Source organism: Frieseomelitta varia, unplaced genomic scaffold (assembly GCF_011392965.1).
Source record: "Frieseomelitta varia isolate USP_RPSP 00005682 unplaced genomic scaffold, Fvar_1.2 scaffold_60, whole genome shotgun sequence".
Classification (NCBI taxonomy): Eukaryota; Metazoa; Arthropoda; class Insecta; order Hymenoptera; family Apidae; genus Frieseomelitta; species Frieseomelitta varia.
Genome location: NW_025110368.1, coordinates 98,872 through 112,228, shown reverse-complemented (window position 1 = coordinate 112,228; position 13,357 = coordinate 98,872). Strand labels below are relative to the sequence as shown.

At 32.5% G+C, this 13,357-nt stretch overlaps 1 protein-coding gene and 1 non-coding gene across 6 annotated transcripts; both read left to right on the top strand.

Moving 5' to 3' along the window:
* Nucleotides 1-449: 449 nt before the first annotated feature.
* On the top strand, nucleotides 450-5,510 carry LOC122534467 (pyrroline-5-carboxylate reductase 2). 5 transcript variants are annotated; one of them, XM_043665111.1, is made up of 8 exons: nucleotides 450-704; nucleotides 1,396-1,577; nucleotides 3,282-3,419; nucleotides 3,506-3,576; nucleotides 4,201-4,371; nucleotides 4,527-4,739; nucleotides 4,838-5,003; nucleotides 5,075-5,510. In XM_043665111.1, the coding sequence occupies exons 2-8, from the start codon at nucleotides 1,502-1,504 to the stop codon at nucleotides 5,194-5,196; spliced, it is 957 nt and encodes a 318-aa protein (XP_043521046.1). In that variant the 5' UTR covers nucleotides 450-704; nucleotides 1,396-1,501; the 3' UTR covers nucleotides 5,197-5,510. The 5 variants fall into 5 exon arrangements, with proteins under 5 accessions (XP_043521046.1, XP_043521045.1, XP_043521047.1 ...); XM_043665110.1 differs by having other exon boundaries at nucleotides 460-708; XM_043665112.1 differs by lacking the exons at nucleotides 450-704; nucleotides 1,396-1,577 and adding an exon at nucleotides 1,712-1,850.
* A 2,745-nt stretch (nucleotides 5,511-8,255) lies between these two features.
* Nucleotides 8,256-8,351, top strand: Trnay-gua. The gene is made up of 2 exons: nucleotides 8,256-8,292; nucleotides 8,316-8,351. It is a non-coding gene; the product is annotated as a tRNA-Tyr (tRNA).
* Nucleotides 8,352-13,357: the final 5,006 nt, after the last annotated feature.

Here is a 13,357-nt window from a genome sequence, read left to right as displayed (position 1 = left end):
TTACGCTGTACGTGTGTACACTCGCGCATGATCGCGTGACTGTGTTGCCACTGCCACTGACATCTACATGTCACTAACGGAACGTGGAGGATTTCGTAGCTTGTAAATCGCGGGATGTGGGTATTTATTTCGTCAATATTTAATAGCGCTTAAAGAGCCTCGAGGATAGCTTGTCGTTAAATAATTAGGTTCTATTGATATACAATTGGTACAGTTGAACTTGACAAATCGATACACTGCATTTTAACGTCACTGGTAACGTCGTTTGATAAATAAAAATTTCATACAAGTAAGAGATTCGTTAGGAGATAAATTTCATTGGTACGAAGTCCTTTTTTTTCTCTCTCTTTTCTCTTTGTAGCAAATTTTGACGCGAGGATGGCGCCATATCTGGCTATAGATAATTTGGGATTTATCCATTTGACTTGGAAAGACACTGTATCAGATAAGGGGTGACACAATTATGTTTGGATTGTGATTGGCCACGACCGAATAGGTAGTTTTCCGTGTCTGATGAACAATAATTGTTAGTCATATTTCAGCTCAGTACGGTGATCCATGGTGGTATATAAAGAAGGGAAGGAACGGTATATGTATTAAATACCGTACACAATTGCGAATAGAACAATCATATCGCCGATCGCAGTGAGATACTATTGCATCAGAAGATAATAACGGGGCATTTCCTGCATAATGTAAAACGTGTAAGTTTTCTTTTTTTTTTAATTTTTAAGATAACTTTAACAAGTATGTTTCTAGGTAGAGCTATGAAAATTAACTTCATTTCTATAATTAGTTTATAAATTAAGATGTGTCTTGTTCACGTTATTACACGTTACGAGTCTCTTACCATGTAAATGCTCCTTATACAATTATATATCAACAATTATATAAATAGAAATGCTAATTACTTAAAAATTTTTATCTATTCAGTTCTTTACATAAATGCGTATTAGCAATTTTAATAAACGTAATCACATGAAACGAGTTGAATATGCAATTCATTGGTCTTGGTATAAAGTTTAATGTGATTCAGTAAATAAAAAAAAAATCGGAATTCTACATATATTACTAGTATTTTTTATCTATTACGTTGTTCACCGATGATTTAAGTAAACATCGTTATTGAATTATGAATATTTGTGCAAAGCCACATTTTTATGAAATGGCACCTATGTAGAGATTTTGTCCTCTAAATATCATAACGAGTACTCTAATTTATGTATTCTTGCGTGTTGCATGTATTAAATTTAAATTTTCCGAAAATGTATAAATATTCATAATTATTTACCTCTAATTAGTGAAATATGTATTTCGTGCGTATTACATTTGAGAAAGTGTAAGCAAGAGCTTTATCAACGATCCTTAAACAATCATAATTCTGTTTGCTTGCAGCTTATTGTGGCGCCATACGTTTAATCTCAACAATATCCCGCATCTATTAATTACTTTTCAAGTTTCGCGAAGAAGAGAAAGAAGAAGAAAAAAAGAAAGAAGAGAAATGACTACTGGGCTGAAAACGATGGAATTTCTACGACTAGGCCGACGAGTTCGTCGACGCCTAAATGCCCGAAATGGTGAGTAACCGAATATCACTTCAATTCAATGTATACTGCAATATTATCAAACGACTCGCGATAACAGAAACGTGAGTCTACTTAACCAATCGCTAAATCCTTCCACACGTGATATTGTTTGTATTGTACGATTGTCACGTTCGCATGCAGTCTTGAATGCGTCGTAGTTAAGCTGAAATATGAGTGCAAACAAAGTACCTAAGTTAGCATGAAGAAATGTTTTTACGAGTTATTAGATGCGGTAATTAGATGACTTGGATATTTTAATGCAGGGTATGTAAATATAAGTTTAATGTCGGAATTACAAGTAATTTGATCATTATCCTTATTTAGTTTTTTTTCTTTGTTAAGTTAGAGGGAGAGAGAGAGCGAGAGCGAGAGCGAGAGCGAGAGCGAGAGCGAGAGCGAGAGAGAGAGAGAGAGAGAGAGATTTAAATCACTCATGCATTGAACGTTTCATTTCAAAAGAAATCTTATGAAAGAGTCAAAGAGAATGATTCTTAGAAGTATGTAAAATAAGATAAAACTTTGTAAGGAAAGTATACAGAGCCGATATAATGTGAGTTCATAGTTCAATCGCAGTCGTATGTTGCAACGTAAATGTTAAAATCTGAAATTCAGAAAAAATATAATTATACTATTATACTGCTCAAAGCAAAAAAAAAAAAAAAAAATGATTGGGTACACTACTTTTTTCGCTTAAAGATATTTCGTAACTTAAACGTTGTAAATGCGCGAGATATCTTTTGAACTTGTTTAAAAGTGATAACAAAATTTTATTATTATTATTAATATTAATTTTTATTATTATTATTAATTATTTTTAAGCGTTACTCGTTTAATACGATCTAATATACGATCTATTTCGATGTTTTCAAAATTAATTCATGCGTCATTTGTTCAAAACTTCAACTTTAATATATTAAATGAAGTTTTTATTACAGTTTTTAATAATGTTTATTAAAAAATTGTTATTACATGTAACTTGTGAAAAATGAAATACGACGTGGTTCATTATTTGGATTAAAATTCATCCCATTAAAAGCAGTCTAAAGAGCGATAATTATGTCATGTTCGTTCATTTATCAGTGTATAACAATTACTATTTGTAAGAAACGTTCAGTTGTCGTAGATCGTGATAAAACGACGAGTTACACCATCTTGTAATTTTTCTGCAAAAGAACAATGGAAGCAAACAATAATTTATTAGCAAAACCGTCAGATTATAGAAGCATTTCAAGATATTTATTACTCGCGTTTTGTTCGCCGTATATGCGTTATGGACGTAAATATATTGCGCATAGAGGACCTTATCTCATGCATGATTACATAAAAAAAAAAAAAAAAAGAACTACTGAAATCATCTCTGTGCCGAGAAAGATGGAATTAGAAACGGAAACCAGAACCATGATTTGCTTGTAAATGTCGCGATCGGACTGTATTCATCTTTGTATCGTGCAAATTAATTTAGAAATTTCAACTTCAGATTCGAAACTTTTCGATTTGTACGTTTAATTGTTGCATATGTATGTATTGTATCTTCTTTGAATAAAAGACAAAATTTTTTCTAATTTATCTTCTCTAATTTGGTTTCTTACATGAGTGCGAAAGGAAAAATTGTAGAAATATTTTATAACGCATTCGCAATGATAAATCTGTTTTCTAAGATTGTGATTTATTAACGAAAGCCACTATCTTGTGTAGTGAGTGATCATCTTCTTGCTGACGGTCAAGAAAAGAAAAAAAGGATCGCTTTAAACATTGACACGAAGATGTTGAAGATTGGATTCATAGGAGGCGGCAAAATGGCTCAGGCTTTAGCCAGAGGTTTCATCCGAGCTGGTAAGAAGACATATTTACTTATGCAATGAGTTGTATTGAATATGTATTCAAATATCTTTGTATAAGATATTATTTTTAACGTCTAGGATTAAGCAAAGGTGAAATGATGCTGGCTAGTTGCCTTCCAAACGACGTGGGCAGTATAGATGCGTTTAAGGTAAAAATAATAATTTTTTATCGCGTCAGATAATTTCGTTATCATTACACATGTAGATAGCAGTAATAAAAAATAAGATTATCCGATTACTGATTTTATCAGTCTGAAGGATTTACTTCGAAGCAACATAAAAACAACAAATATATTTTTGTTTGCTTGACAAATAAAATAAAAAAGATACTTAAGACACACTATTAGATTCATTTTAAGTTATCGATAATTTCTACACAATTGATTATCAAGATTAGATAAATTATAATTGCATTCAATAGAGTTTATTGAATAGATGATTGTTTTCGCATCAATGGCAGCTTCAATCTGACAATTCAAAGATAGTTTATCTCAATTTTAATAGATTTTTAAATTATTAGATTATATTAAGAAGTAAGCAGTAGAAAATTTTAAGTTCTAACACTAATATAGTGATTATCGCGTTTTGGAAAATTTCCAATACCGTATCGTCTTATCTTCGCTTCGCGATAATTTCATAAATTATATTTTAACTATACAATTTAATTTACTTCGAATCCTTCATCTTTATCGATGGTATTAAATTTATTGATATTTATTGATATTGGTCATTATATTAAATGTCATTAATACTTGATTAATTTGCAATTCCAGGAAATGGGCTCAAATACTGTATTTTCTAACGTACCTGTAGTTGATTATGGTGACGTTCTGATTTTATCAGTGAAACCACAAGTGGTTCCGATGGTTCTTCCAGATTTAAAAAATTATAAAAAACTTTTACTTTCTATTGCTATGGGTGTTCCATTAGCGTCGTTAGAAAAGGTAAAGTTTAATCTATTATTAAATTTTAAATATTAATCACAGTTTAACAAAAGTTAGTTTCAATTTTTTATTCAATTTTTTTTTTGTGTAATTCGATTCATCTTCATTTTTATCATTTAGAAATTTTTAATTTGCAAGTTTAATTTCAATGCTAGGCATTACCAGAGGGAACACCGGTAATTAGGGTAATGCCCAATACACCGGCCCTTGTGGGTTGTGGTGCAACGGTATATGCTCGTGGAAAACATGCTGGCGATAAAGAAGCTCAAATAGCAGAGCAATTATTTTCTTCTGTTGGTTTATGCGAAGAAGTATCTGAAAATTTAATTGACCCCGTTACGGCCTTAGCAGGTTCAGGTCCTGCATATGTATGTAACAAAATCTCGATATATTTTCAAAAATCTTTATATATTGATGTTTTTTATTAACAAAAATTTTTTTATTAAATATTTTTTTATTAATGTAGGTATATATGATGATAGAAGCTTTAGCCGATGGAGGTGTCAAAATGGGTCTCATGAGACCAATCGCGTATAAATTAGCTGCACAAACAGTCCTTGGAGCTGGTACTATGGTTCGAGATACGAATACACATCCAGGACAACTTAAAGATGACGTAGCGTCTCCAGCAGGTTTGAAAAACTATACTTTTTTTTTCATTTTGTGCAATTATTTACATATATTATTATATAATGTCACTTAGGATCTACGATAACTGGAATACATTATTTAGAAGAACACGGATTAAGGTCAGCTATAATAGGAGCAGTTGAAGCAGCAACGAAGCGATGCAAGGAAGTTAGTTCAGTTTCAGAGAAAAATTAGATTGATTGAAAATTTATGTGGTAATAGTTAAAAAAAAAAGAAAATGAGGAAAGCATTCTGTAATTGTTAATATCGTAGAAAAGAAAGCAAATCATAGTAATACTATGTAAAATTTCATAATTATCGTGTTTTATAAGAAATATGTAATGTAATTTTTTGAAGAATATTTTGTATATTTTGTACATAATTCTTTTAAACTGGTAAATGTTAAAATTATTGTTGTACCTTTAAAGCGCAACGCTTAAACGTAGATCTGTTATTTTTTCACGGTAGCATATTTTGTAATGAAAAATATATATAAATATGTGACAACATTTTTATGTTTATATTTTTGACATAAATTCTTTACTCGATCTAAATTTCTTGGTAACAAATTTTTTATGAAGACAGAAAGTATAATACACAAAATATAATTTTTATACTACAATATGTAAAATCATTTTATTCCATTATTTTTAAAAGGAACATAGCAGTTATACCTAATCTAAAATCTGGATATTTCTTTTCTATGTAATCTATCGAATCTGTTGAAATGACTTAATATGTTCTTGTATTCTGTCCTTAAAGTTTTTCGCTGCAATGCATTTTAAACGGAATAATTTTTGATAATACTATTTTATATAGTTTCTTTCTGTTAAATTTAAATTAATTTATCTTCAGTTCTAATACATTATTTAATGTAACTCCTTAGTCGAGCAATATAACTCCTTACTCATTTTTAAAAAAATATTTACTTTAGGATGTTTTGTACATATTGAAAGTATTTTATATTTTTTTTACAATCTTTCATGTTTTCATTTGGTTTGAATTGTGTTTCATATTATAAAATAGACACTATTTCATATATATATATGAAGGAAATCTGTAAAGTTACTAGATGGTAATGGACTTTTATTAGTTATTAATGATTATATATGTTATTAATGGACTTTTATTAGTTATTAGTTATTAGTTATTGTTTTGCTAATAAATTTATTGATGTAACTTGTGTAACAATTATATTTGACATTTAACGTTATATTTAGCATATAATTACAATAATTAGCATATAATTACAATAATTACACAAATTTTCATTTTAGTTATATTTATTTTTATTGCATACCTTATACAAAGATAAAAAAGAAAAAAAATCATCTTTATACTTATTGCTTTATACAAATGTTTTATTATATTTGCTATTTAAGTTATTCAGAAAAGTGATATTGATGATAACGAACAACACGTGATGTATGTAAATTAAAATAAAGAAAAATTACTTGAATCGAATTATATAAATTAAATTCGTTATATCGAATTGAAATACAAAAAACAATTGAAGTACAAAAACTAATAATAAATGATGATTTTGAAATTAGCTAATTATTTAAGGGCTGATCAAAACACAATCTAAATATCATTTAAAATTTTTTAATTTTAAATTTTCGATTAAAATGTTAATATCACAATTGGGCTAAAGATGGCGAAAGATCCCGCTAAAGAGTGGTTTACCCACTTTTCAACAGTTTGAATTCGGCCATTGTGTTTTTCGGTCACGCGATCCCGCGTTCTTTCCTATATCTTGGAAAAATGGTACGTAAAATTGTCTCTCTATTGAAAACATGTTCTTAAAAACTGTATATTAAAGACTTGTTATTAAAGACTTTATATAACTTGTCAATTAATTCTTGTTAGTATTCACAAATATGTATTTTAAATTTCAAATTCCAAGGCTTTCAAGACTTCACATTCTTTTCAGTCACGATTTCATATTCAAATGAAGTATAATATAATATAATTTTGCGTCGTCATGTTCAGTATGATTTAATCTTTCTCAAGTGCAAAATTCCATTTCCAATAATAAAGCGCGTAATATTCATTTCGTTAATTTCCAGTAATTAACAATATAACCAAACTTTAATGACGTAGTAGTGTTAAAGTAATAAGAGACTAAATTGATTTGACGTTCCTAAAGTACAATCCCTATTTTTACTGTAATAAATCATACGATGCTTATTTCTCAGTTTCATCAATTTCCATATATAATAATTAATAATACAATAATTTCGAATTTAACGAACGTGAGAGATATTTCGAACATTCGGCAGTTGATCACTTTTGGCGCGACGATTGAAAAGTTTTCAAATTCGAAATTCATCAGGAGCCGTGCAGATGGCAGCACGCGACGCAGTTAGACGCGCGTTTGACAATCGTGAGAGAATTTCGTTCGGATGCGTTCGACAAGTGACGTTCGGTATTAAAAGTGCGATGTGTGGTACGTGTAAACAAAAGTGTATTGAAGTTCTGCGAAATGTTTGGCAAACCTGACGCCAGCCTGTGATAAATGTTAACTTCGCCAAACGTTTTTACGGACGTTGGTGTCGAGGAGTATTTTGGTTACCATCCGGTCGACAACGCATTCCAACGTGCATTGTGGGTGAGTGTTTTTTAGGTTACCCATCGATTTGCGAGTGACGGATTTCATTCATTTTAATCGTGTGTATTGTCTGTATTACCTCACGTTGTGCCAAAAGCTATTTCATTCCCTCGGTTCTCAGTCAGAAATTATTCTCTAACGTGGATGCTGCGACGCATTCCTTTGTCTGCCATTTACTTTTTAATTGTCACTTGACATTATTGTATACATGCGGCACTGGTGAACCTTGGGATGAAACAAGTGCATAAATGCTTTATTTTGTCTGTAATATCGGTGATATTATCGATATTTACTTCCACTTTTAATAAACCCTATTTACATGAATTATATTTACGTATATGCAATCTTACCTGTTATCAAAATCATTCAAGGTTAAACACACTCAACGTAGTTTCATAATTGCATATTATAATAACTATTACAGAATCATAGATGTACTGTTTTGTACACCCACTTGTACTTAATTTTTAAAATGAGAGAAATTCATATATGCGTATATGTTCAGGAAAGAGGTAATAACTATGATATGTGTATATTATATACATATATAGAGATATGTATATTATGGCCAATAGTCAATTTCAAAATATATACTGTAGCAAGTTGTAGTTTATTTACGTTAAAACACATCATTTTTGTAATTCCTTCGATAGCTCAGTTGGTAGAGCGGTGGACTGTAGTTGGTTGTTTTCCAGAGAGAGAAATCCATAGGTCGCTGGTTCGAATCCGGCTCGAAGGAAAAAATATTTTTTTCAAATTTCCTAAATCGTAATTCTCATGTTGCCTCTCTGTTTTCTTTTTTCTGTACTTTCTACTAATTTTATATTATAAATGGTAACATAATTTATTTAATAACGCAACGTTAAAAATTGGGGAAAAACAATTCATATGCCCGTGATGTTCGATGAATTCACATCTGTGTTCTTTGGACGCGATGTTCGTACATATTTGTTAACTGACGTAGAGCGTAACCACCATAATTGTTCTGTTTCGTGGGCCAAATACTTGCTGCCCTCTGGAAGTGCAGCTGCATAACATGCTGCACCGTGCGCGTATTTGGTGATAATGCAGTTTGCACTTTTTATCGCGAAACTCAATGTAATTCATTTTCCAATTGAACAACTGTATAATTTCATAATTTCAGTTTGAACTGAAATCAGATCCAGAACTTACGTAAATCGATCCAATACTTAATTCTTTTGCGCTGGAATAACGTGTCACGTACGTCGAGAATTTTTTGTTCCAAAATTGTAATACTTTCAGTTTTAAGTATATTTAAGTAAAAAAAAAAAAAAAAAGAAGTAGGCGAAACAGATAATAAATTTATTACTTCTCAATAATTTCTATCCAGCGATATCATACCGACGAAAAGAAAGCGACGAATTATCGTATATACGGTTCGGTCACTCGTTATGGTCCGCAATCAGTTGCCAGCGCAAGTGGTCAACTTTCAAGTACTTTGAATATCAAACGATACGCGAGCTACGATTCGCGTGTAATCTCGAAACTTTGATTCGAACTGCAATGAGCAGTCGTCGTTTAACAGGAAAGACGTAAATAAAAAAAATGCGCAGTCGATCGAGCGTGCCACGAAAGGAAAAAAGGGATTAATCTGCGTGACTGATCGAGCGGATCACTCGCGAGACGCGACACTGATACACCACCAACGGGGCTGCGTTCACGTTAATTTATCGCCGATCCGCTCTAATCGTCCTTGGTAATTTATTACTACTCTGTTCATATTTATTGGAAAGGGTGGCTGGTATGTATTGTGCGCGTGAAATTGCTTATATTGTTACCTGCTCGTGGGATGGCGATAAATTATTCACGCACGCGAAGATGTGATACCTGACGCGTCCCCGATAGATCAGAATTGTGGACGAACGTGATTTGATATGGTACTTTATGCCCCTGTGTTACGCGTGCTCTCTCTCTCTCTCTCTCTCTCTCTCTCTCTCGTGCATCGATCGCCAAAATTCTCCTCTTTACTGGGCAATCGTCGAACGCTGTGACGATTTTGAATTCAGATCTGGCCTTCTCAGTGGCGAGCGAGTTCTTCTTGAATTAGAATTTTTATGTTTCCGTTAGGAATTGGCAGAGAGTGATTTGTTTATCATACTCTCGATTGCGTGCATATGAGACTCGAGTTATCGAAAATCTTGCGCGATCATGTACGACTTTGAAGTCGGTAGAGTTAGCTATTAAGATGTTTGCCTCGGAGGGCTCAGAGTCTCTCTCCCGTCGTGTGTGGTAAGCTTAACATCCAAATCTCAGTCGTTCGCCATAAATATTTACACCAAAATTCCGCTAATTCTAATTAAATATTTATTCACTTGGTAATATGTATACCTAATATTGTCCCACGTACAGGTGCGGTAATAATCTTTTACGGCTCTACATAAATAGTCGTAAACGAGTTATTTCGATTGCTCTTTGAACGAGGAATCATGTAATTCGCATACCACGCACGGACGCGCTGGCGATATTTACGCGGCGATAAACCTTGCCTTGTTACTCGCGCAAAGACAATTATCAAATCGTTTTGGACCGAGTCGGTTCGTTCGGTCAAATATTTGCTGCCGGAATTTCGACGTTGGCCCAATCTGCCAACCATCAATGGTGGCCTAGCTCTTCGAACAACGATAATTGCCCGGTTTCGCGGCGGAGTGATCGTCTATCAACAAATTGCGAAATTTTCACTCGTAAGATGGAGGAAACTAAGAATCCTTAACTCCTTAAAATACTTAGTAAAATTGTTCGACGACCAGTTAACCCATTGCGGACCATAACGAGTGACCAAAACCCGTATACAATAATTCGTCGCTTTCTTTTTCTTTTGAACTCGTCGGTATGACATCACCGGATAGAAATGATTGAGAAGTAATAAATTTATTATCTGTTTTGTCTGGGTTATACTTAAATATACTTAAAGCTGTGAAAATGTTGCAATTTTGGAACAGTAAGTTCTCGACTTAAGAGGTTAACCATTTGCGCTGGCAACTGATTGCGGACCATAACGAGCGGCCGAACCCGTATACAATAATTTATCGCATTCTTTTTCTTTTGAACTCGTCGGTATGACATCACTGGATAGAAATGATTGAGAAGTAATAAATTTATTATCTGTTTTGTCTGGGTTAGACTTAAATATACTTAAAACTGTGAAAATGTTGCAATTTTGGGACAAAAAGTTCTCGACGCGCGTGGCACGTTATTCTAGCGCAAAAGGTACTTTCGTACCTCTGTGGAAATACCGATTTGACAACGAATGTTTGAGATCGTTTCAAGATATTAATTTGGAACGATCGTTAAAGTCGTTGAACTCGCGCCAAATGTGACAAATCAGCGAATTTTCTTTGCCGCGAAGCACCAAAGAATGCCCCTAATCGCTCGACTGTTTGCCACTTTGCATTCCCGCCGAATGCTCGCAAATATTTATATAAGTCGACAGATTAATCACTTATCTAATCAACTATTCTCTGAACTATTCACTATCTAGTGGAAACGTTTCTGTTTGGCCGAGATACTTAGTATATATCGCTGTCCAAATATTCGTAAAAATAGTCATAGACATTTGGAAGTCTGCGCGACGTACACCACTTTAAAAATCTAAACTTAGTATGATATAAATTTAATTAAGTAAAACAAAATTATATATTATACTATAATATAAACTTATATTATATACTTATTAATTAAATTTATTGTTAGTATAAACTTAGTATACTATAATTATACACTATGCTATATATTATTATACTAAACCTAGTATAATATAAATTTAATTAAGTAAAACAAATTATATATTATACTATAATATATACTTATACTATATACTTATTAATTAAATATACTTATATTATACTATAATATATACTTATACTATATACTTATTAATTAAACTTATTGTTAGTATAAACTTAGTATACTATAATTATAAACTATGCTATATATTATTATACTAAACTTAGTATAATATAAATTTAATTAAATAAAACAAAATTATATATTATACTATACTATTCTATAATATATACTATATATTTATTAATTAAACTTATTATTAGCATAAACTTAGTATACTGTAATTATACACATGCTATATATTATTAATACTAAACTTAGTATAATATGAATTTAATTAAATAAAATTTAACGACCAGAATCGAGTGAATTTCACAATTTTGTTAAATTGTTAAATTTAATTTAGCAACGAGCAAGCTGAATTTTTTAATTTTCGGTTGTGTACTAACATCTTTCGGGCAAGATTCTCAAATAACATACTGCGAAATTTCAACGAAAGTATCGTTATTGGCGACACCTCGATCGATTCGGAGAACGATAATGGCCAAATGAATTCTCGATGAAACCCGCGACGCGTTTTCTTTTGAATTATTAATTAATCGCCGGTTAAATGTGATTCATGCGAACGGAACGATTCGCGAGGGTCGGCGCCATCGAGGGCTGGACGATTTTGATAAATGGCCGGCCACGATTCGAGCAAGATAAAATCGTTCACCATTGGCAGATAGCCCGCGTGACTCGTAATCGCATCGTTTTGAACGCGCGGTTGTATCCGACCGAGGGTGAAACATTTTTTTTTCGCCATTTTCTCTTTCGGACTGCAGATAGAAGCGGCTGATTGTCCACACTGTACACCGTGTAAATTTCGCGTGGATCGTTGGTTTAGAGCGAATTTTTCCCACGTTTGAAAGTTATTCTTGCAATCGATATCTGTTGAAAGTCTGGATAATAAAAGAGCAGGAGGCGAAACAATTTGAAGTAACAAAAACTCTTGTAACATCAGAAAAAAAAAAAGTTCGAGTGGATATTAAAAATTCCCAAAGAAATCTCGTTTAACACTAGACTGAACTGTAAAATTTGTAAGAAAGCAAAGAAATTGAAAAAAGGGGGAGTGGAAAGGTGCTTAGAAGAGGTCTTTAACGTCGACAATTTTTTGTTCGCAAAAATTGCAATATTTTCTCAGTTTCACCTATATTTAAGTAAAACAAAATAGGCGAAGCAAATAATAAATTTATTACTTCTCAATAATTTCTATCCAGCGATATCGTGCCGACGAGTTCGAAAAGAAAGCAACAAATTACCGTATACGGTTCGGTCACTCGTTATGGTCCGCAATCAGTTGCCAGCGCAAGTGGTTGTTAACCTCTTGCGCTGGAATGACGTGCCACGCACGTCGAGGATTTTTTTGTCCCAAAATTGTAATATTTTCTCAGTTTCAAGTATATTTAAGTATAAGGGCAAAACGAATACTAAATTTATTACTTCTCAATAATTTCTATCCAGCGATATCGTGCCGACAAGGTCAAAAAGAAAGCGACAAATTACCGTATACGGTTCGGTCACTCGTTATGGTCCGCAATCAGTTGCCAGCGCAAGTGGTTGTTAACCTCTTGCGCTGGAATGACGTGCCACGCACGTCGAGGATTTTTTTGTCCCAAAATTGTAATATTTTCTCAGTTTCAAGTATATTTAAGTATAAGGGCAAAACGAATACTAAATTTATTACTTCTCAATAATTTCTATCCAGCGATATCGTGCCGACGAGTTCGAAAAGAAAGCGACAAATTACCGTATACGGTTCGGTCACTCGTTATGGTCCGCAATCAGTTTGCCAGCGCAAGTGGTTGAAATTTTGTAAATTAAACAAATCTTATTTCATATTACATTTACACTTTATATTGCACATTGAAATGTAATATATTAAAACATAAAGCATCTGCC

Excerpts from the sequence above, each read along its gene's own strand:
- LOC122534467 (XM_043665111.1), top strand. The coding sequence starts at position 1,502 with ATGACTACTGGGCTGAAAACGATGGAATTTCTACGACTAGGCCGACGA. Across the intron at positions 1,578-3,281 it reads ACGCCTAAATGCCCGAAATG|TGAGTGATCATCTTCTTGCT; the intron begins GTGAGTAACCGA and ends TATCTTGTGTAG. Across the intron at positions 4,372-4,526 it reads CATTAGCGTCGTTAGAAAAG|GCATTACCAGAGGGAACACC; the intron begins GTAAAGTTTAAT and ends TTTCAATGCTAG.